This window comes from Haemaphysalis longicornis, unplaced genomic scaffold, assembly GCF_048455015.1.
Source record: "Haemaphysalis longicornis isolate Haplotype H1 unplaced genomic scaffold, Haemaphysalis longicornis Haplotype H1 scaffold_35, whole genome shotgun sequence".
Taxonomy (NCBI): Eukaryota; Metazoa; Arthropoda; class Arachnida; order Ixodida; family Ixodidae; genus Haemaphysalis; species Haemaphysalis longicornis.
The window spans coordinates 603836-627878 of record NW_027526352.1 but is presented as its reverse complement, the minus strand read 5'-3'; the positions used below and the strand labels follow the sequence as shown (position 1 = coordinate 627878).

General features: G+C 49.5%; 1 protein-coding gene across 1 annotated transcript in view; it reads left to right on the top strand.

Moving 5' to 3' along the window:
• LOC144177961 (nuclear exosome regulator NRDE2-like) overlaps positions 1–21906 on the top strand; it is a 76988-nt gene extending 55082 nt beyond the window's left edge. The window contains exons 13-18 of the mRNA XM_077705520.1: positions 2536–2930; positions 4924–5118; positions 9774–9880; positions 15135–15253; positions 17046–17117; positions 21555–21906. Of these exons, the coding sequence (XP_077561646.1) occupies positions 2536–2930; positions 4924–5118; positions 9774–9880; positions 15135–15253; positions 17046–17117; positions 21555–21767 (1101 nt within the window). The 3' untranslated portion in view covers positions 21768–21906. The remainder of the gene's footprint in view (positions 1–2535; positions 2931–4923; positions 5119–9773; positions 9881–15134; positions 15254–17045; positions 17118–21554) is intronic.
• The last annotated feature ends 2137 nt before the right edge of the window (positions 21907–24043 follow it).

The window sequence follows — 24043 nt, the reverse complement described above, 5'->3', positions numbered from 1 at the left end:
GCGGTGCAGTTTCATTAAAATTGGTTGGTAAATAAAAAAAACAGCTCTAAGACCAGTCAGCCCCCTTAAAATATATTCCGAGTAGTCGATGGTAAGTGTTGCGGGGTTCCTTTGACAGAAACAAATGAGAGGCAAATGTGAAATCTCTTGCTGCCAACTTCCTTCTTCACTGGCCTAGTGAAAAGGCACAAGGCCATGTAAAAACAACCTAAAGTGCTCATAAGTCTTAAAGGCAGATGGTCATAATGTGATGAAAGGGGATGCATGCAAAAGCGTACGAGGCATGTTTCTCAAAAAAAAAAAAAAAAAAAATGAGCCCAGGGTCCCTGGGCTTTTAGCTTCGTACACAGTTTGACTGCACAGCAAACGGCTTGTCAGGGTTTCTGTCATTTTGAACTAACAGTGAAGCTCTGAGTTCATCTCTCTGGGCATACGTTCGCCTTCAGTTGTGTAGTTAGGGTCAGAGCATGACACTTTATTGTAAACTAGGGTGCTTGTCTATTGAAATTAACGCTTGAAGTGAACCGTTTTGGAAGGGACCGAAACAACGGAGACAATTGCAGACATCCTGGGCACCTTTTGTCATCTTTTTAAGATGCGTGTCTTGCGCATTTTTCAGCTTTTAATTTTTCTCATTTTATGAGTAGTGCCTTCTTGTCTCCTTTCTGTCAGCAGCCCTTAACTCCACTTGTATTCGTCTTGAGGTGGCTCAGCGATCGGCAGGGAACGCAAGTGGTGTCTGTTGTCTTTCGACACTGACTTGTTCTTGAAAGAACCTTGTTCCCCCATGAACAAGGTTCTTGGAAGTTTCCTTGTTCTTGGAAGAACAAGGAAATTTTTTTGTTTTTTGAAGAACGTATCAATCACCTCATCAGACAAAGGTTTTGATGTGGGTAGCTTTGCATAGCTGCAAATATCGCTTTGCGGTTACAAAGCTCCAAGAGGCGACAGGACTGGTGTAGCGACAGGGTTCTTACTTGTTCTGGGCATTGGGAAATTTCGCTTGAAATCAGTGAAGAACACGTGCAAAACAAGCTTACTGCTAAGCCGGAAGAAAAGAGTGAGCAGGGGTAGGTCAATGTGCATTGAAATAAGGACACATCCATTTTGAAAACACGAAACGGAAGCCCATTGGATGCATCCCGGAGTTTTTTTTAACATCCGAGCTGTTGTTACTGGCGGAAAGTTTGCCACTGCAGGAAAAAAATGTCAGGGAAATGCCAAGTGCTCGTTGCAGCCCTCCTACCACAACCAGGAATGAACCGTGCAGCCCCTCCACCTTAGTGGTAGCGCCACATTCCCCTAGAGGGAACTCGCCACGAGGTATATACCGTGGGGCGAAGGAACCGCAGCTTCGTACCAGCGCTGTTGTCAAGTGCTAAAGATGAACAGACGCCCTGCTTTGGAGAGGTTACCGCGGCCGCCCCGTTCTCTAGAAGCCATTATGGATGATTGGAGACACGGCTATGAGTGTGCCAGTCCTTCCTGAGACGACTTGCAGATCCCGGCACCACTGCCTCGAGTTGATGGCAGCAGGTCAAAGCCTACTATGCTGAGGATGACTTTGCATCCACCGCTTGCCGCAAAGACGACGACGACTTCTTCGATGCATGTGACAACCATTACTAGTCCCGCAACTGTGTAAATAAACAATAATAATGCAAGGTGACTCTGTGTCTCGCAATGCGCACCTACAACAGCTTCGCCATTCAAGTCTTGCGCGTGAGTGGAAGCTTCCCTGAATTCTTTGTTCTGGTGAGCAACGAGGTCACGGAAACAATTCCCACCTCTCGTTTGTTCCAGTGGAGGTTGCTTTGAGTAATCTTCACAGTGACACAGCTGCTGCTAAACTGTGTCACTTGTTACCTTGGAGGTGCTGTGAAGAAGACAAAGTGTCTGGCTCTCCACGCACTCTCAGGATCCTGTCTGCGTCGTGGCCGGCATCAGACCTGAGCCGTTGCCAGGAAACATGCTTGTGTCATTGAGGGGTGCCCTCTACCCGCCGCGGTGGCTCAGTGGCTAAGGCGTTGCGCTGCTGAGCACGAGGTTGCGGGTTCGATTCCCGGCCGCGGCGGCCGCTTTTCTGATGGAGGCGAGAAGCAAAAACGCCCGTGTGTACGAGATTTCGGCGCACGTTAAACATCGCCAGGTGGTCAAAATCAATCTGGAGCCCTCCACTATGGCGTGCCTCATCGCCTGAGCTGCGTCGGCGCATTAAACCCTACAATCAATAAATCCAGGGGGCCCTCTACTTCTAGTCAATCGCATCCCTTGAATGGTAACGTGCAGTTAACACATTGCTGATCACTATCTTTTGAGTGGTGGCGCCTGTACGTTACTGGTAATTTTGTGTACTGCAAAATGGGAAAGCTGTTTTTATTGTTTTCAATGTTAACATTGTTTTTTTTTTTCTTTTCTTTTGGTTTTAAAACGGTCTTTCCAGGATGAATTGGGACTGGGTGACTCACCAAAGGGTCATGCTTTCAAGTTAAACAACATTTCGTTCCGTCTTTGTTCGCGTGTCGTCTTGCACAGGTGTCGCACCCGAAGGCCTTGGCCGAATGTCGCGGTGACATGTGGCTGCTGCTGGCCACGTACCTCAATCTGTCCCTGGGTGTCCTGAGGCCCCACGAGGAAGGGCACACTCCTGAGGCCACAGCGAGGCCCCCTCCCCCCAGCAAGGACAGTGTCCTGCGGGTGCTGTCCTGGTACAACTCCGGCCGCAAGTTCCGGGAGGTCCTCTCCAGCCCCCTGCAGCCATCCGCGCTGCTCAGGGCCTCGGCTGCCGTGGACGCCCGATGCGCAGATGTGGACGGCCGGACTGCGGGTGTGGTGGACGTGGCCCTGTGGACCAAGTACTTCGTCTCGGGCTTCGAGGCGGCTTCGGCTTTGGCCCAGGAATGGATTGACGCCTGTCCTGGAGATGCAAAGTGAGCCGGCGGTTTGCTGTAGTCTGTAGTGGCGCTCGTAAAAGTGAAGGTTGAGGGAAATTGGGCCGTGGCAACCTTGGGGGCAGCATTTTTTCAGAGTTCTCAGTATGCACCAGTTGTGAAACTCCCCGTAGGCCCAACAGATCAATCAAAAACTGGTCTCCAGTTGGGCCCCCTGCCCTGGGCCAAGCAGGGGGCGAGCGTGCGGCAATTCAGTTGATTAGCCTGCCATCTCTCGACAGAAAGTTGAAGCAGTACCCAAGTGCTTGTCACTGCTGCTGCAGCATGATTTGCGTAGTAACATGATCGATTGGCCTAGCTGGTATTCCATGGTTCATACCATTGAGCGCAAAGACTAGACAGGGATTGCGAAAGGACACAACACGACACCATTTTGATGGGGGTTGCTGCCGCGAGTCACAAAAGAAACAACCGGGATAACGTAAGTGAATATCACCTAATTTAGGGTTCCCTAATTGGAAGAGAAAGCTTTGTTTATTTTATTAGGTTGTGCTAATAAAAGTAAATGTTTAGCAGAGTCGGGTTTTTGTCCCCTAGGTGCCATGCGATTAGAATTGTACCGCACCCTCAACGAAGCAAAAGGGATCGCGCAGCCCTGATTCCAAAGTGGCGTTGAAGTGGTGCCTCTTGTCACGAAGCCAAAGATGACGAAGTTGTCTTCAAGGAAAACAAGTTTATTGGAGCAAACTTGTGCTCCCCTAACAACTCAAAGTGACGTGTGCAGGCAAGTGACGGTGAATCGTATGTTGCAGCGTCTGCTGTACGGGCATTTATCTTTGGGTGCGGGTGTTTCTCGAACCGTCGATTTACATCCAGAACACTGTACAACAAAGATTGTTCTTGGCTGTTGACGTCACAAAACGCTCTCCCTATCAAAAGAGAGAACACGTGCGACATAAAGATAAAGAAGGGAACACACGCATCACTTGGCATGGAGATAACACAGACCGGCGCAGCCGGCAAAAAAAACAAAACACAAATGAACAAACCCAGTGCATGGCTCGCGGCAATAATGAAGAACTCCGTTCTGTAGTACAGCTGGCATGCTCAAGGGTCACTGCCTGTTTTGATATCCAAAGCATTAGGTGCCCCACTGAGGAGATTGTTGCTGTCTGGTGAAGGAAATAGCCACAGCTGTAAAAAGCAGAGAACATGCACAAAAAATTGGAATTCATGCCAAAATGCAGATGCAGATTGCTTTCAATAAAATCAAGTGTTTTCAAAGGAAAACTAGGTGTGCAGGATTTTGTATGGGAATTGGCGCCGTCACTCTAGAGTGAAAGCCGATTGTGTTATTGCAACAGTTCATTGGCACGTTGCATGCAAGGAAGCGATAATTTGCCTAGTGCAGGTATGGCTCATGGCATGCGAGTGAAACGGGCGTCCCAGCTATAAGGAGCTTTGGTTCTTGTGTGATCAGGTATCACCAGTCAATGTTCTTCTGCCAAAGGGTGAAGAAACGAGAGCTGAGATAGAAACGCATATCGTTGCAGCAGTATGAAAGTGTTCGATAGGTGTCACCAGGTTTCAGCCTTCAGTAATATGAGGACAGTTAAGCACACCCTTAGGAACCTGTTCACGCCTATATGGTAGCACTGGTGTGCTGAAAACCCACGCATGATCATGTACACCCATTTCCTGTTCCTAGTCAATGGTTAGTGCTTGCCGTGTGTTGCATAGCAGAGCCTACGAGTTGTTGCAGTCAAACCACGTTCCTCCAGGTACAAGCGTGGAAAATGCATGACGTCCCATTGACCTTCAAGCTCAACCAAGGTCAAGCGGACGTTTTGCACAGATTGGCAGAGCAAAAGGGTCTGATTGCTCCTCGTTCATTCTACGGAGGAGAGGGGATTCAGAGAGGGGAAAGGGGGAAAAAGTAAGTGCACGAGCCATCAGGAAATGTTTGCATCCACTCGGCAGCGTGCATCGCCGGTCTGGCGACAACTGATGTCCCCAACTCCCCCATGTGCAGGTCCTCACGAGGAGTGGTGCACACGGCCTATGTGCGAGTGTGCACATTCCGAGACCGGCAGTGCCAGTCTACCGACCGCGGGGCCCTTAACAAGGCCCTGCTGAGGGCATTAGAGGATGTTCCCAGCAGCGCAGCCTTCCTCTGGCAGTGGGTGTCCCTCTCCACAGGGTCACTGGGGGCCCTGCGAGTGCGCAGGCAAGTACTATGTGTATTCGTGTACGTATACTCGGGGGAGTGAAGACATCCTGGTTTTGAATTAAGTACATGTATATGCATACAGTGAAACTTCGTGAAACCGTACCTGACGGGGACACGAAGAAAGCGCGCACTAACCAGCAGTACGGTTTATCTGAATGCATTACGCCAAAGGAAAACTGAGTCGGAGGTTCGGCTTTAACCGCGTATAAAAATAAACTACGACTTATGCGGATATGGTTTAACGAGATTCCACTGTATATAGGTTGTATTCACTGACGCAACGCGCATGCGGGCAACCACATGTGTGCGTTGGCAAATGTCTGTGTTGTTGAGACGACGCTGCCAAATCATGTGTCGCTGGCTACGTCGGGCACAAGATGGCAGTACTTGTCCGTGATGGCGCCCGACAGAGCACAGCACCGTATAAACCGGATTATAGGTCGACCCGGTATATAGGTCGACCCCCTACCTTGAGGTGGGAAATGTTGACAAAAAAAATAATTCGGCACAGAAGCGCACTCCCAATGTCTATATTTATTTTCGACGCCCGTCCGTCACTGCCACTCACTATGCCTGCCGAAGTCACTCGTCCGAGCTCTCAGAGTCGTCCGAGGATGACTGCTTCGCACTGTCATCTTCCATGCCATCAGGCGCGTTGCTGATGGAGCACTTCCTGAACGCTCGTGTAACCATGTCGTCGGGCAGCGACTGCCCAGAGAAGGACACCCAGCTTGACACGGTCGCAACCGGCCCGTATAGGTCTTTTTGTTGTCGCCGGATTTTTTTGGAAAAAAACTCGACCTATATTCCGGTTTATACGGTACACGACAGAAGAGCTGTTTCATGTTTGGAACTGTGCCCCACTAAATGCATAGTAATATCTCGACGCCACGTACTGTTCCGTGCAGCACCTTACAATCTACCTATTACCAGACATGGTTGAAATCGTCACTCGACGAGGTGGAGCGGTAAAAACTTTAAAGTCCGTATGCGTGCAACTGCATCATGATGGACTTAGTCGCACGTGTATGCTAGCGCAAGCCAGTTGCCCCTTCAAGGTCTCTGACCTGTTCAAGGACAATAAATGGAATATGGTTGGCGAAAATTTTGCTGTGCGGAGCCCAGACGCAAGTGATTTGTTCAAAGGGCGCTTGCGAATCGGCAGTGCTTGTGACAACTACTAAGTGCAAGCATGGCATGGCTCGGGAGATGGGCTAGCATGCACTAGCGGCTACACTACCATCGTATCTAAATCGGCGTATGGTTGAAGCTTTTCTTAAAATACGTTATTTGTTTTTTGTACTCGAACACTTTTGTCGACATCCGTGGCCACAGGGGACTGCAGCGTGGGCCTCTTTTCGCGTTGTGACGTTTTCGCTTGCAGCCGCGACTTCATTCTTTGGTGGTGCGAAGTTCTGAAGAGCAAGGAGAGTGCAACCACATAATTTGAGTGCGATTCATAATACATTTGTTGATGCTACGGCTAAGAATTGGGCTGACAAGTCAAAAGGGACAGGCAATGCATGCCAGTGTTTTTTTTGTCTCCTGCAAGGTGTGGGCGCAATGCGCAGGCACAGTCGTGGCAGTTTCCGGTGTTGCCAAGCGAGCAAATCGCCCACTAAGCTTTTCAGTGAATACCATCTACAGTAGAATCTCGATGATACGAATCTCGCGGGACCGCGAAAAATATTCGTATCATCCGAAATTCGTATGAACCAACACAGACCAAAAAATTGAGCGCTGAAAAAAGTTTTCGTTTATTTCTTTTCTTACTTTGGCGTGAACAAATCCGTGATTTTTTCTGCTTTTTTTAAACCCCCACGTCACAAAGCAGTCCTTTCTGGCGCGCGTAACGCTTCGCCTAGCTTCGCGCTTGTCTCCTCACTCCCGGTGTCCAAGCTCGCTACACGCCGCAACAGTCAAGCGTGAACCGCATGGTGCGTTTTTGCACGCGATTCGCACGCCTCGGCTTTGCGCGCGCTGTATTTTCACGGCCACATTGACGATTTCGCGCCCGCGGTATCTCCTACCTCGGTCCGAAAAAGACGCTGACGACTTGCGAAACGCTCGAGACAGCCCGCTGGCTCCGCCAGAGATGTTTAGGCTTAGCGCTCCGGCAGATATTTTATGGGCGCTTTCACTAGCGGCGCGGATGGTGTTTTATAGTACCGTTTTCGCCAACGTTATCAGCTCCTTTACTGCACAAGAAACTTCGTGTCTGCCTTGAGCGGCATTTTAAAGAGCGGCTAGAAGCAGTCGCTCAAGCGGCCGTGCCACTTCGCGGCCGAAGCCGCCGCCATGTTGCCGCCGCCGGCCGCGGCGCGCGCAGCGTGCGAGAGGTTTCGCGCCACGCATGGGGCGTGCGGGGCGCGTTTTCGCGAGCAGAAAACAACAGCCCGGCCATTTCTGGAGGAAAAAGAGTGTGACAAATGGGGAGAGAGAGCCGTCACTTGCTTGTTCGGAAGTCGGGCGCCTCGCCGGCTCGTTCGTATCATCCGCCGGGCCGCGCAGGTCCGTTCGTAACAGCCGCAATTTTTCCCATTGCAAACAATGCAATTTCGCCGGGACTTTTCGGAAATTCGTATCATCCCGAAATTCGTATCACCCAGAATCGTATCATCGAGATTCTACTGTATATACTCGTGCAAAAGACGTTCTGGTTCAAATCAAGAGGAAGGGGGGGAGGGGGGGGGGGGTCTTTGGCAGGACATGTCACGTGTGAGAACAATGGTGGCGGGGAATCATCCACCTAACTGTACAGCTGGGAATGAAATAGCGGTGGAACAAGGGCTTGCTGGAGGGATCAACTAAGAAAACTGTGGCCACAGAAAGGAATCGGCAAACTCACAGTGGGAATGGCTGAACGTATCTTTGGGAGAGGTCTTCCTCCTCCAGCAGGGGACAGAAACGGGCTGATGACGATGATGGGGATGATGTTGTAATGCCCCTCGTTCAGTTGTCACCAGAGCCCACTTCTTTGGCGAGAATATACACACATGCACACGTGAGAACATGTACACTCTCTTCTTTCTTTCTCTGTCCCTACCCTTTTTCTTCCTCGCATGGAGGGACCATCGGGTGTATTGTAACCCTTGTACAGAAGTTGTGCAACAGTACTCTGCAATGAACTATCCAAATAAGAAACGCTGAAGCAGCAGTGAATCAAAGTGATGTTGACATTTTAAGCATTGACAAATGGAACGTTGCAGCGTTCGGTTCGCCTGCATTCATCTGTGAGCTCGGCCCTCTAACGGTCAGATCCAGTCAGATAGAGAGAACTGTTGATCCAACCAAGAACAGTCTACGTCAGTAATGAACGGATTGGTGCACTCTGCCCTATGGAACAAGATAGCCGTGCAATTCCTGTGGCCAGAACAAGAAACGGACATTGCTCTTTAACCACGGGGCTAGATTGGCACGTGCTCTGGGGGCCAGGCACTGCCTACAAAACAGGTGGAACAATTCAGACAACACGATTTGCAGGAGCAGCACCAAGGCGCTACTACTGTGCATGTGTGTGTTTGTGGGCAGTGTTATCAGGAAAGAGTGCCCGACCTGGACAAGCTGAGTGACAAGCAAACTTCGCCTAATATACCTGTCTCATGGCTGAAAACAATTCTCAGTGGTCTCAAATGATGTTTCATCAGAGGGAGTTTGCATCACAGGCTTGCTCTGTTGAGGAAGCAGCGCAATGGCTCAGTTAGTGTTCTGTGTTGATTCAGGCACAACTTGCCAAGAACAATGATGGAAGCCCTTGTGCCTGGTCACAGGGGCTGCTTCCATCGCCGGCACTAAGAGTGCGCTACTGCGATTGTTCTCGTTGTGTTGCTGATTCCTGGCTGCGGCGGCCGCGTTTCTGGTGGAGGCGAAAAGCGAAACCGCCCGTGTGTTCGAGATTCCGGTGCGCGTTAAGATCTCCACGGGTTCAAAATTATTCCGGAGCCCTCCACTACATAGGCCCTCATCACCGGTGTAGTGTCAGCGCATTAAACCTCATAACCAACACTCCTATTATTCTTAATGTGACATGATTTGTTTCTGTCATATGTTGGGATTGATCTGCTTATGAAACAGCGGAGTGACCAAAAAGCAAACTACTTGAGAAAAAGCAGACGGAGGCAAGCATTAAGCGCAGTGTGCCTGCATTGATGTCCGAATTAGTTGCTTGCGCAAAATGATTGCCGCTTTTATTGCTTGTATTCACTGGCGAGGCGCGCATGCAGGCAACCGTGTGAGTGCGCCGTCACTCATTACGTTGGGCTCCGCAGGATGGCAGTACTTGTCCATGCTAAGCGCATGACTGTGTTGCACGTTACAAACTCTATTTCACGGAACGCAAAGTATTGCCTCGAGTCCAATGTGAGTGCGATTAATAACATCTCTGTTGATGCCGCCGTTGAGAATCGGATTGAAACGGAGCAGACGACGCACGCCGGTGTTGTTTTTCTTCGGAGTGCGGGCGCAGTGGTCCAAGCCGCGCCATGTCCGTGGCACATTGGCCATGTCTGTGGCCATTTTCAGTGTTGCCAAGCGAAGAAATTGACAGCTACACTTTTCAACGAATACCACGTATACAGTGCATTCACTCTATTAACCACTCTGCTGCCGCAGTGCTTTGAACGCGTTACCAGCGCACGCGACTCCCTCGACAGGTACCTGGACAGCCTGGTGCAGCAGGAGCGCGCCCCCCTGGCCTGGCTGGTGGCCCTCTGCTTTGAGCTGAGGAGGGCCCGCCTGCTGGCCCAGTACCGCACGCCTGGTGGGTGTCGGGAACCACAGACGACGACCCTTGTGTCACGGATGTCTCGTGTACACACCGTGATCAAGTGCCCGTGGGACAGGATTAGTTCGGGTGAAACCTAGTTTTGATGCAAGGGGGAAGCTACTGTCAGCAGGTGGCTACACGTGTGTACCTTTTATCCCAAGTTTGGGACCTGAAAGTTAAAAAGGTCGTAGGTGTGATATGCCAGTGAACCTGTGGTGGGGCTTCTAATTTTCTTCTTTCTCTGGACTCTTTTAAAGGACGGAGGGTGTAGGTGGCGATTATTGCCATGGTGTCATTCCAGAGAGAGTTGGGGAGTTTCACAGATTTCCTTATCTTTCACTTGTGACTTGAAGCTCTTCCTTGTGGAGTTTTTGTGCATCTTTTTGTGCTCTTGTGTATGTCCTTGTTTCTCACAATGCCTGTGCGCTTACAGCCTTCCAGGTGAAGGATATGTACCGTATTTACACGATTGTAAGTCGACTCGAATGTAGGTCGACCCCCAAAAATTACATCTCTCAAAAACAAAAAATTGCGAGCGCCGCGTAGAAAATCGTATCACAAAGAAAAGCGCTTCTGTTAACCCACACCGCGGCTCTCCACAAGAGCCGTGCGCTCACAGTATGCGTGGTAGATGTTAAAAAAGAAAAGCTTTTGTATAAGCACCCGGAATAACAATGCGCTGTAGGTTGAGTGGGAAGAATACATTCGCTGCGAGATGACAACTGTCGAAGCAACCGGCAGCGGCCACTGCTGCGCGATACCAAAACAAACATGGCGGCTACGTTAGCGCCGCGCATTGAATCAAGGGATTCGCTAATGCTCATTTTGTTTGTTTTTTTTATACGAATAAAACGCTTGACGCGTTTTTGCACGCGATTCGTGCGCGTCGGCGTTGCGCGGGCGACTTTTTGACGCCCGCGTCAACGACTCCGCGCGCGCGGCAGCTTCTACTGCTTCTAAAGGCCAAACCTCATAGAGCGTTTTTTCATGCGATTCGCGCGCGTCGGGCGCGGCAGTGGGAGGAGCCTGACGACTTGCCCCAATGGGGAGGCGCGCTCTTCAAGCCGGATGTTTGAAAGCGCTTGGGACGGCCGGCTGGCGCCGCCGGAGACGTTTAGGCTTACCACGGTGGCGGATATTTGATTGGCGCTTTCCCTAGCGGCGCGGATGATGCTTTATAGTGTTGTTTTCGACCATATTATCAGCTCCTATCCTGCGCAAACGCCTTCATTTGTGCCTTCAGTGATATCTTACAGAGTGGTTAGAAGTGGTCGCTGGAGCTACGCGCACCTCTTCGCGGCTGGTGACGCCGCCATGTTGCCGCTGCCAATCGCGTAGCGCACGCGGCGGCAACATGGCGGCGAAAATGCGCCAATCGCTGCAGTGTCAGCGGCGCATTTTCGCGAGCAGAAAACGCTCCATGCGGTTCACACTTTAGACCATAACCATGGGAACGAGGGTGCAAAGCTGTCCCCACCTCGTAGCACCCCCGATTTTTTCTCGTTTCTCTTGCCGTTACTAGCGGTAGACGGTTCGATTTCGATTCTAAGTCGACCCGCCAACATTGGATTGTCAAATTTGAAAAAAAGGGTCGACCTACAATCGTGTAAATACGGTATCCGCCAGAAATCCACTATGTATGAAAATGGCCCGTCAGAAAATCCGCTAGCCGCTAGACTAATTTGTTCCCCGTCAGAATAAAATGAAATCCGCCAGATTTAGCGAAAATCCGCTCAATTGGCATCACTGATAACCGCACCATCGAAAGTCCCCGCGTCAAGAAAGCGATCGGCACTCACAAACATGTGTACAAAACAACTGCGCATTTGGGTGTAAACTCAATTGAAAGGTCTGGAATAAAACTTCTGGCTTGACCATTCACTGCATTTGAATACTTGGGTAGCAGCGCACGAGAGGCGAGCCGGATATAAACCAATGTGATTGCTCCTCTACTACCCAGTCGTGTTTCATTCTGTTCACCTTCCTCCCCCTATTTGCGGCACTACCAAAATAGAAAGCTCACCTACCGCATAAACGTAATCGCCCTTTGGCAGGCACAAATATAAACACGTTGTCGAGCAGATCTAGCAGTAGCTGCTCGCATCGGGAGCATGGCGCATGAGCATCGTCTTTCAACATTTGCCAGCTAGGACATACCGCTTCGAGGCATCATAAGTATGCATATAATTGGGCAATGAGGTTAACACAATGCGTTATCACGCGGTGTGAGAACACATTAAATGCGCTGCTTTTTGTAAGGTAGGCCCGCCCTCCCAAGTAAACTACGCGTGCGTTCCAAAGTAAACAGCTCTCATTCGTTGTCGACACTGGATCCCGTTCCGACTATTTACCTGGTGGCATTGATGCGTTCAGATACGTTTAAGAAAAGGTAACAGGAAGAACAGCAGGCACATAATCGCGTCGAAACGTCGGCAGTAGTGCGCATACAAGCCCAGCACTGGCGGCGGCTTGCGGCCCCCCTACAATGGGTAATACAGTCCCTGCTAATTGTTGCAAAAATCTGCGAAATAACCCCAGTATAGTATTACGGCTTAGGTACGTCATCAGTGTAACAATTGAAACAGTGCAACAAGCAGCCGGGGCTTGTGTTGTTCCCTGGAATCGGGACCGTTTCCCGAAGCGTAAAATGTCTACACATGCTAACGTTTCCGCTTGAAGAAAACTCTTGCACAGGAGTGCAAAAAATTTTGCCGAATCCAAGTATCCAGCGTCGCCAAAACTGGAATTTTGCCTAATTGGTTACAGTTGCCGCACTGGGCGGCTGGTGCCTCCACTGGGGAGCAATTTCGCCACCAACATGCAGGGTGGGGTCTTTAACGTGCACTACACGCACTGAGCACACGAGCACGCATGCATTGACCCAGTGATGGGTGAATTTCGCCCTTGCCGTAGCCGGGTGGCCGGTCCCCGAGTTCCGGCTCAGCAGCTGCGCACGCCATGCAGCCACTGAGCCGCTGCGGTTTGGGGGGGGTGTCCCCTGGGAGAGGGGGCTAGCATCTGTGTCGGGCAGCCGTTTCAGGTGGTGGAGCAGAATGCGCCCCTCCTTGCTGTGACCCTGCAGGCAGCGAGCCCACCTGTCACAGGGACGTCCCCGTTAGAACATTGTTTTAGGCGCCTTATCAGAGTAACAAAACAAGTGCGGAGGAGAGACAGGAACAAGCCGCTCTAGAGGCATACCACACATCCAACCACATGTGCAGGGAGGGATATCCCGATTGGTGTCCTCGGTATCCTGCTTTGCGATGGGTCGCCAGGCAGGGAGGGGAGGTGTACAAGTGGCGACACAGGTTCGATGACGTGAGAGGTGATGTCACTTCCGGTTGAATTCATTTGCCCTTTTAACTCGTGAACTACCGTATTTACACGATTGCAAGTCGACCCGAATGTAGGTCGACCCCCAAAAGTTGCATCTCTCTCTCTCTCTCTCTCTCTCTCTCTCTCTCTCTCTCTCTCTCTCTCTCTCTCTCTCTCTCTCTCTCTCTCTCTCTCTCTCTCAAAAAAAAAAAAAAAAAAGTACTGCCTAGAAAGTCGTATCACAAAGAAAAGCTCTTCCGGCAACCCCCACAGCGGCTCTACCATCAATGATCGATGCTCCCACAAGAGCCGTGCGCTCGCGGTATGCGTGGTAGATGCTAAAAAATAAAAGCTTTTGTATAAGCACCCGGAATAACCATGTGCTGTGCGTTGAGCAGGAAGAACACATTCGCTGCGAGATGACAACCATCGAAGCAACCCGCAGCAGCCACTGCCGCGCGATACCCAAACAAACAACATGGCGGCTGACGGAAGCGGCCGCCATGTTGTTTGATTGGGGCTACGTTAGCGCCGCTCAAAGAATCAAGGGATTCGCTAATACTCATTTTGTTTATTAGGGACAAATAAAACGCTTCTTGACGCGTTTCTGCACGCGATTCGTGCGCATCGGTGTTGCGCGGGCGACTTTTTCACGCCCGCGTCGCCGATTCCGCGCACATGGCAGCTTCTAGTTCTACGTCGGTATGACGCGTGACGAGCGCGGCAGTGGGAGGAGCCTGACGACTTGCCCCAGTGGGGAGGCGCGTTCTTCATGGCAACAGTTTGAAAGCGCTCGGGACAGCCGGCTGGCGCTGCTGGAGATGTTTAGGCTTACCACGGTGGCAGATATTTGATTGGCTTTTCCCTAGCGGCGCGGATGATGCTTTATAGTGTCGTTTTCAACCACATCATCAGCTCCTTTCTTGCACAAACGCCTTCGTTTGTGCCTTCGGTGATATCTTAAAGAGCGGTCAGAAGCGGTCGCTGGAGCTACGCGCACCTCTTCATGGCTGGTGACGCTGCCATGTTGCCGCCGCCGTTCGCTTAGCGCGCAGCATGCGGGTGGCATTTGCAGCAGCGCCAGCGCGGCGCATTTTCGCGAGCAGAAAACGCCCCATGCGGTTCACAGTTTCGACCATAACCATGGGAACGAGGGTGCAAAGCTGTCCCCACCTCGTAGCACCCCCGATTTCTCGTTTCTCTTGCCGTTACTAGCGGTAGACGGTTCGATTTCGATTCTAAGTTGACCCGCCAACATTGGATTGTCAAATTTGAAAAAAAGGTTCGACCTACAATCGTGTAAATACGGTATACCGCTGGGCATGTGTGAATGGCAGCTTCTCGCTCTCGAAGTGAATGTGAAGCCAGCGATGATTTTGAATCAAACTGTGCACTTTACAGTCTCTAGTACAAAAACTTGTTTAAAATTTTTGGGTTAACCTTCAGTGGCTGGCTCAAGAAAAAAAAAAAAAAAACTACATAACTGATGACTTGTGCAAAAGCTTTCCTAAAACTGCAAGAAAAGAATTCACGAAATTGTTTTTCAGGGTCTCCGAAGATTGGGTTGGAAAATTGTAAAAGTAATTCTGCTTTCTGGAAGCTGCCGTCGATCCTCTCTGTCCTGGTTGCCACAAATGAATGACCTTATTCTTCATCTACAAAGCATTTGGCACCTTTTTCTGATGGGAAAGCTTTTGCCACATGGCTGTGGACCAAACACCAGAGAGGGTTCACCATTCTGAACCATTGTAGCTTCTGCCGTTGAGTAGTTTCAGGCATTTACAGGGAAAACACAATACTCGTAGCTTGCATTAGGGTTTGGGGTCAGTTGCAGATCATTGGGAAGGCAACCCACAGTTCAGTATGACCGAAGACCCCCGGTGTGCGAAGTAGCAGCACGGTCTTGTTGCCGCATTTTTGTTTGATGATACAGAGGCCGGCTTCACCCTCCCCAGCTGCCGAAACCACATGCGGCGCATCCTGGAGCGTGCCGTGGAGTCAGTCTGTCACCGGCGCTGCCCTCTCCTGTGGAGGCTCTACATCGACCTGGAGGTGAGGGGCGCAGTTTGTGGCTGGAACAGTTGTAGCTATGCAGGAATGTGGTGTCACCCTAACTGAAGGGGAGAATCAAAACTGCTCTAACAGCGGAGCTGTGGTAGGTTGAGCCCTTTTGTCCGTCTGCTGTAGGTCGTGCGTCACGCGGGGATAGGGGCAGCTTCCCAGGTCCACTGATAGAGGGCGCAGTGGTCTCACAGGGGCAGGTTCTTAGGAAGAGGGGAGGTAGCCTTTACGCCGCAGACGTTTAGCTGCTGATTCGTATGCACGAATCACAGAATTTGCGTGGTAACGGTGCTGCCATTTCCAGGCGAGCAGCCGACACGAGAGGAGCACAGCTCTGTCGTTTCAGCAGATTTCACATTGGGTGGAACTAAATTTAGTGTTTCTATTGGTTGTTTCAACTATGAGGTCACAGCTTTCAAAGCTCTTCTGGCTTTTTATTGGCAGTAAACTGTGCTCAGTTTGCTGAGGAGTAAAAAATTAAAGCTGAAATTTCTCTGTCCTATCGAATTTTCAGTTTTACTTGATGCAAGAAAGCGTGTCACACATTGGGGCTCTTCGATTTACAGTCTCAGACTCACCGCGGACTCCCCGAGAAGCAGTCCAGCATTCGATTTTCCCATGTATCCCTATGGTTCAAGGAATCCTTGGACTACCCGCGGACTATCCGCGGTGAGTCCGAGACTGTAAATCGAAGAGCGCCATGATGAGTAAGTGTGTGCAAAGTTGTTCAAGTAAGTGAGGAGCTTCTGCACCTAGAAGTTTTAGAAAATACCCAAATTTTTCCAGAATGGCGGTTGAAGGCTACGCAAGTCGCGTAGATGATTGCACCACTAATGTAAGACTTCTGTCGCTGTTTCATGTATCTGAATAGACCCTCTTGCAATCACCAGCATATGTCTTCTAACTGAACTTGTATAGCGGTACAAAATGCTTTACTGAAATTGAAATTGGAAGAACCTTTACCACAAGTTGTGCTGAGAGGACCTGCTATTTATTAGCATTTGAGAGTTGGTGTATTGCTCTCTGTTTGTTCTTCACTTCGATTCCAATGCACGTATTCCATATTTTAAAATTATTAGGCGCTCCCAAATAGGCAGCCAAAAGCCATGCTTTTCAGTCAAGCCTTTTGAGATGTCAACCCAGGCTTGTTGCAAAACTCTGGCAATGCAGGCATTTTTATCATCAGCGCCAAGTTGTTGCTTCGTCTAAAGGTTCGACGAGCTCTAGGCCGCCATCACGCTGCTGCAATGTATGTGTCTGCCAATTTTCATGACAATAATGCCGATGAGTGAAAAAATTTTGAACCCACTTAGCCAAGATGTTTTTATTTCTATTGGCCTGTTTGCGGCTGCGGTACTTGCACTGTTGCCCACACAAAAGAAGGACGGCAATCATATGGAGCAGGAATTGCAAATATGGATTTCATTTGGGCTTTTCCAGAAATTATCATTTGGTTTCCGCTGAGTTTTTGGCTAGCTGAGAAATTCCGTTGCATTCAATCGACCGAGAAGTGCTTTTGTTGCAGTCTTGCTGTGTCTACGTTGCATTGGGAATGCCCACTGGTTTTGTTATCTGCATACTCACCTTTTCTGGAGGCCGAAAGCTCGAGATTGTGTTCCAAAAAGCAACAAAGTGTTCCTGAGAGCTCCTGTTTCTGGGAATGAGGGGTATTGTTTGGCAAGCGTGCGTAGTTCAAAGTGTGTTTGTGTCGTAGCCTTTGATGGTGCAACAAATGAAGAGCGTAAGCTGTCCGTGCAAATGTGTGTTTTTCGTTTCCTTCCAGGTTCGGTTTGGCACCAGGGATTCTGCCAAGGCTGTTTTCTACAGGGGACTTCAGAGCTGCCCCTGGGCAAAGGTGAGGGAACTGTTCCCTTTTTTTTTTTTAATTTCCCTAGCAGTGCTCAGGAGGATCCTTTACGTATCCCTGGTGTAAAAAAACAAGAAATTGTTGTATTCATTCCTCAATTGTGAGCAAAGACGTTGTTACGGTTCCAAAAGAAAAAGAGTCTGAGCACGTTCGGAAAGTATTTCTTGTGGGGGTCGCGGCCCGAAATGGACCGTATTACCTTCTAGCAGGCTAGTACACCAGAACTGAAGCCGCAACCCCACCGCGGCATTAGAGGGACACTGTTGAGGGTTTGTTCAACTCACTGGGAGATGCCAAGGATGCACTGGGAGCCAGGCGATTTTGACAAAGCTTGCTTTATTGCTCTGTCGTAATATGGAACACGCGCTGCACAGGCTGTTCCGAGCTCGGGCAGGAGACGGAGTCTCTGCGAGCCCGTTAAGCCGTTTGTGGCTGTCGACTCGGTCTGTCTCCTGAGGGGAGCCTCCTCATCTTGAGGTCAAGGAGCAGAGACTCTTTTGTCTGACACGCGTGGTTCCAGTGTTCCTTAGAAGAGCCCCAAGCAGAACAATCCCGCGTTCCGACGTCACCTCGGTTGGGAGAGAAGGCTCTACAGAGGGGGAGAAGGGTGTCGGTAGGGAAGCGGGTCGCTAGCAGGGCTGGAGCTCCGTGTGCTGTGATCGCCCATGGAAAAGCGCACGCTGTGTGTGTGCTGGGGCACGCACACTTTGGGTGCGTTCCAATTTACCGTTTAGACAGCTTCGTTGCCGTCTTCGCGGACAGTCCGCCATGTTAAGCCCCGTTCCAATTCGAACGAAGCAGTCAACGAAGACTGCTTCGAGAAGACAGCATCGTAGTCAGCAACGATGCAGGCTACCTTCCTGTTTAAACTAACAAGCGACGCCAGCGCCACCTTTTTGCGTATTAATGCTGAAACAAAAGCACTTGTTATTTTATTGAAATATGTAGCATAATTTACTAGTGATAAAAATGACTTTGTTTAATTTTTAAATTACATAATGTTTGTAATAGCAAAGGTAATATGAGTTACGAAACTTGCGGGTTGTGCATATCAACATGTCTGCTACGACGCTGTCATCTGCGCTGGTGTTGCATTTGGGACTGCGGTGCCGTTCCAATTTTATTCCTTCAGACGTCTAGTTAGACTTCTTCGTAGGCTGTCTACCAAGCTGTTCGCGAATTGGAACGCAGCCTTTGTTGCCGAGGCGGCATCCCTGTGTCGGCAACACCGGACAGTTAGTCCTAATGGGGGCCGGCGTGGGGACCGACATTGTTTAGAAGGCACCAGTTCAATGTAGTATTGTGAGAGCCCCGTGCAAAAGAGAGAAGGCATTGAAATGAACAAACATCGCTTTTCAATTAGTTTCGTCACACTCGACGAGCAGATCATTTTAAGCGTCTATATTCGTATCAGCAGGCCAGTGCAAATGACAATTCAGATGCTCAGGCGGCATTTGATAGTTCCGTGTGTCCACATTTTTGTGCTGGGCCGAGAACCGCCTTCGAAAATTGTCTCTCTCATCTCGGCAGAAGGAAGGTTCCTTGTGCAGGTTTTGCGTTCGGACAGTTAAGAGTGAGATAGTCAGGGCTGGCTCTGTTGGCCACGCTTGTGTCCGCTGCTTCTGTGCATTCGCAATTCTGTTTTCACGCCTGCTGCGAGATGTGCAGAGCAGTGAAGTGGAGATGGGAAGTGTGGTGCGTTTGCTGCAGCAGGATTGGCAGGGCTGGGTTCCTGTATTCCGCTTTACGATTTCTTTAAGAGTTGGTTACAGCTTGTGGATCGTTCATCACTGCGCAAATGTGTGCGGTGTAGTGTGCTTTTGAGAAGGTGAAGAAAAAACCTTAGACGGCTACTACGAGGGCACATCAGAGCACAGAGCAGAGACAAGGTCACTTGCTAAAGCGGTTGTGAAGCAGACAGCAAGAGGGCAGTGACGCCAAAGTGGTTGAAGCCGCATGGTGAAGCCATGTACTTAGCCACAGCCACAGTCTAGCTACTAGAGGTGCATTGCTAGAGTATAAGCGCACTGTGTGTTTTGCGCACTGCAGCCCTGACTTCTGCTTGACTGCTGGGCACCAGAGCAGAATGATTACTTCACTACAGCTTTGGTTGTGAATCACAGGGAGAAAAATGAGAGCTGTGCTGTTCTGATTGTACGATGTCCTGACTTCAGAACCCTTTCACACGGTAGCGAAAGAAATTTGCGGTCACAAGAATATCGTAGAATTGGCATTCCCTTCTGTTTCAACCAAGCGGGTGACGGGAGATTAAATGTGAAAGCGTGTCTAAAATTGCTGGTTGACTCCGATTATTATGGCCTCAGAGTACATTGCTTCAAGTGGAGTTTATTTCTGGAAAATTCCAATGTCACTTGGTCATTGCCCTAATTGACTTTCTTTAGCAGTGATCACAATTGCAGTACTGTGAATCACAGTGGCTATAAAACTGCTGCCTCAGGTTGGCTGTATGCCATAAAATTGACTGCCTATTCACAGATGCTGACATAGATGTTGAAGCAGTGGAGTTCACTTTTTTGCCATAATCTAGGGAAGACATGGGGCTCCACATTGCAGTGAAACGACAGCCGAGCCATGAACTGGTTCAGGGTGGTGTGTGCGAGATTTGGGCCACAGGCCACTGCTGTTACAGTAACATCGATGACAGGTTGAGAAGCTCGACACATTGCTGATTGATTACGTGTTTACATCTCAAGTAACGAACAGGCCCACAGAGCTGCTTGCGAGATGTCACCTGAGCAGCAGTAAACCCGCCTGCCGTGGGAGCAGAGCGCTCACAAAAGTTTGACACGCCCAAATTGTACAAAGAGATTAATTGATTGATTGTAGGGTTTTAACGCGCCGCTGCAGCGCAGGCGATGAGGCACGCCGTAGTGGAGGGCTTCGGATTAATTTTGACCACATGGGGATCTTTAACGTCAGCCGAAATCTCGTACACACGGGCGTTTTTGCTTTTCGCCTCCATCAGAAAAGCTGCTGCTGCGGCCGGGAATCAAACCCGCGACCTCGTGCTCAGCAGCGCAACGCCTTAGCCACTGAGCCACTGCGGCAGGTACAAAAAGATAACAGACTATTGTGAACCTTGCTTCTGCAAATTTCCACTCCCCACCGCACACTCAATGCTACACAGGCTCAGGCATAGAGACAACTCCAAACCAGTACCTACCCAAACACAATGGCCTGTAGTCACTTGCGTTCAGAAGTCTTGTCAGATAAATGCAAACACTGCAGCCATTGCGTGGACCTCATGCACATTATGCAGAAATGCCAGAAAAAAAAAACACCGAACAAGACCCCCAACCCCCGATAGACATTAAACATCTAGAACACTAAGAAACCCTGCTCTGCAGCTCCAGTCCTCTGAAGCAAGTATGCCTTGTCCAGGTGGCCAAAGAAGCCGCCAGGAAACAAAATCTGGCCGATTATCGCGGCAGAGAGAGCCCAAGCTCGCTACTTTTGGGCGGGTAAAGCTCGCTCTCTCACAAATACTATGGGCCAAGTAGAGCTTTTTGTATACTGCTAGCCTCATTTGGTTTGTACACCCTGGAAAATTTGCACAGTACGGAAAACAGTTGTACTATGAAAGGCGCAGTTATAACAAATAAGGATGCTGGACATAATATTGGGGTGTCAGTCATGGGAAATCATACGAGGTAGGTTGAAAAGCTGGAGTATGAAGCTGTAGGAAAGGCGATTAATTAAATAGTTGGTGGTGGCAAACTGTTCAGTGCTTTGTTTATGAAAGTCAGTTTTCTTCCACGAAGACAATGAATGCGCAACGTATTTATTGTGACCCTGAAAACAAAATGTGGCCTGATTTGTTACCTTACTGTCATCATCATTATTATCATCACCAGCCTATCTACGCCCACTGCAGGGCAAAGGCCTCTCCAATTATTCTCCAATTAACCCGGTCCTGTGCCAACTGCGACCAATTTATCCCTGCAAAGCTCTTGATCTCATCTGGCCATCTAACTTTCTGCCGCCCCCTGCCACACTTGCCTTCTCTAGGCATCCACTCGGTTACCCTCAATGACCAACGGTTATCTTGCCTTTGCATTACATGCCCTGCCCACGTCCATTTCTTCTTCTCGATTTCTGCTAATATGTCCTTAACACGCGTTTGTTCCCTGACCCACTCCGCTCTCTTCTTGTCCCTTAAAGTTACACCTATCATTTTACGCTCCATTGCCCGCTGAGTCATTCTCAATTTAAGTTGAACCCTCTTAGTGAGCCTCCAAGTTTCTGCCTCGTAGGTGAGTACCGGTAAGATGCAGCTGTCATACACTTTTTTCTTCAGGGAGAATGTTCAGGGACCTTACTGTATTGCACCTTACTGTATTGTTCCCTTATTGTATTGAATTGTGCTGCTCGACTCTCGGCGTTCTCATCGCGTGCCGTGTGCAGGTGCTGTACGTGGACGGTGTGCGCCACTTCCCAGAGTGCCTGCAGGAAGTGGTGGACATGATGGTGGAAAAGGGCATCCGCCTCAGGGCTCCCCTCGAGGAGCTGCAGCTGCTACGAGAACACGCGTCTTGCGCAGAGGGAGAGGAGGAGGGCAGCTCAGACTGTGTGCCCCAGGCAGAGGCTGAGACAGAGGCAGAGGAGACTCCGAGTTAGCCCCCACCACCTCGCTCCAAGGGACGGAGTGCTGTAGATATCGAACTCGGTTTTGTGCTTCTGTGTGTTCCCTGGAAGTTGGGCATGTACGTGTGAATACTTGTTCACTCTGTAATAAAATAACGGAGCAGTTTCTTGAGTTGACTTGAATGAACGTTTTTTGAAACTTAAAGGAGCCATGAAGACGAAATACAAGTTTGCATTATTAGAAAGATTTCGTGTTTTATAGTGCCCCCAGTGCTTGTCCGAATGCAAACGATGTTTTATTCACTGAGAAATTAATTAATGTAAGTTAAAATTTTGATTTTCCTGCTAAATCGTGCGTTTTCGTGGCCTGCAATGGCATCACAGGAACCGACCGCTCTGCAGCCGATTGGGAAGCCTTTTTTACCTTTAGTGAACCTAGGTGGCGCCACCAAACCGTGGCAAGCCGTTTTATGCCTTTGGTTTGTTTTTGACTGTATTTAAACATGGCTTGTTTTTGTTCAGGGAGAAAGTAATCATTTCGTGAAGCGTAGTGCTCGCTCGACAAATACGGTCAGGTAAGACACCGCTACTTGCGTCAATCGGCCAGTGTCGTCTGGGACAACCCCAAAGCCCCGCAGTACTGTGCAGCTAAACCAAGCATAGTGCGCGCAGTACCAACAGCATTATGCATCAGTACTTGTATGTTTACATGTGCTTTCGTGACTTCCTTTGTTTGTCCCACCATTTTTAGGGCTTTAAAAAGAATGTGCCCTAAATGTAACCGCAAATAGCTGGTTTGGCAAGCTGATAAGCTCTGCCTAATTTGAGTGCTTTTGCCGGCGTCCACCAATTGCACAGCTGGCTGGTATGACATCATAGGTTCTGTTGCGGGAGATGAGCGAGTTGGTCGCGTGGCCATTCCCTTTTTTCCTAATTATATGTATAGCTTATTTGAGCGAAGAGTCTGTTACAAGTGGTGTCAGTATTGTTACGTGGCAAATACGCGTAAGGTGAAGCTATTTATAAGTCAGAATAAGCTGGCAAGCACTGGATTAGGCAGCAGCGCGAGCCTGGGGCCAAGCGTTGTCGTTCTCGTAGTCTTCTATCAGCGGCGCGGCGCCCACCGCATGTTTGGCGCGAACAGGGATTGCCCCGTCACAGTATGATTCTAACGAGGCAATTTTTCGGATGAAGCAAACTTGTGTTTTCTCTTCATGGCTCCTTTAACACGACTCCGTATCCCTGGAGGTCGACCAGTCCAGGAGTCCGTGTCTCTGGCTGGCCGTTCAAGTCCCATAGAGTTTCATACTATTAAGTGCTGGAGGGAAATCTGCTGCTGCAGTCGCGTTCCGTCATGGGCATCTTCATAGCAGCGAGCAACATTCCTCGCCTCCTTGACTACACCCACATGCCTGTGTTTTCATCTTGAAGCTAATGAAGCTAAAAGGATTGACAAATGAAACATTTTTTTTGTCCCTCCTGCATTAAGTTCTAAGCAGTCTTTGACTAATAAATCTTGCTGTAACTTCATTTTTACAATGGTTCAGGGCATTTAAATGATCTTTTACAATACGATCATTGCTTTTCCAAAGCCCCAGGTAACTTTTGCTGCCTGTTCATTAGCCATGCCCAGCGCAAATGAACACGCGTGCCCAGACCTGCCCATCAGGGCAGGAATTTACTCACTATTTCAGCGCGTGAGGTGAATAGGTATGAGGATGTCAGTTCAATCCCGTAACTTTGATCAGACGTGTGAGAAAGCGCTCGGGATTTTTTTTTTTCAAAGAACGGGCTGGGACTGACTTTCACGTTTGAAGTGCCAAAGGGAAGGAAGGTGCAATTTTTGGACGTGTGCCTGTCTTTCGAAAAAGACCACATACCTTGGATGCATACCCCGAGAAGAGCAAAGCCGCTTCTTAACTGTCGCTCAGAACACTCCCGGCTGTTTAAGGATAGCATAGCATGGGCATGCCCGTGGCCAGCACTCAACAAGTCATGCGCGCACTTGATGGGCACTAGTTTTGATTGGCAAGTTAAAAGACTCAAGGAGGCGGAGTTTCCGGGTGGCGCTATTGCAGTCACGTGCGAAAAAATTAGACGTGCCATAAGGCAAGCCAATGACATGGTTGTTTCAAAACCTGCCCCACAAGAAAAAAAAATAGTGGAAAAAAATTCTGTATGTTCATTGGCCCTGTCATGGCATTAAGAGAGTGGGTTCCTGATACGGCGTGAACATTGTGTTTTCTGCCGAGAAGAATAAAGTAGGCCAGATATGCTCCGCCATTGGCAGACACATCGATACGTCGGGG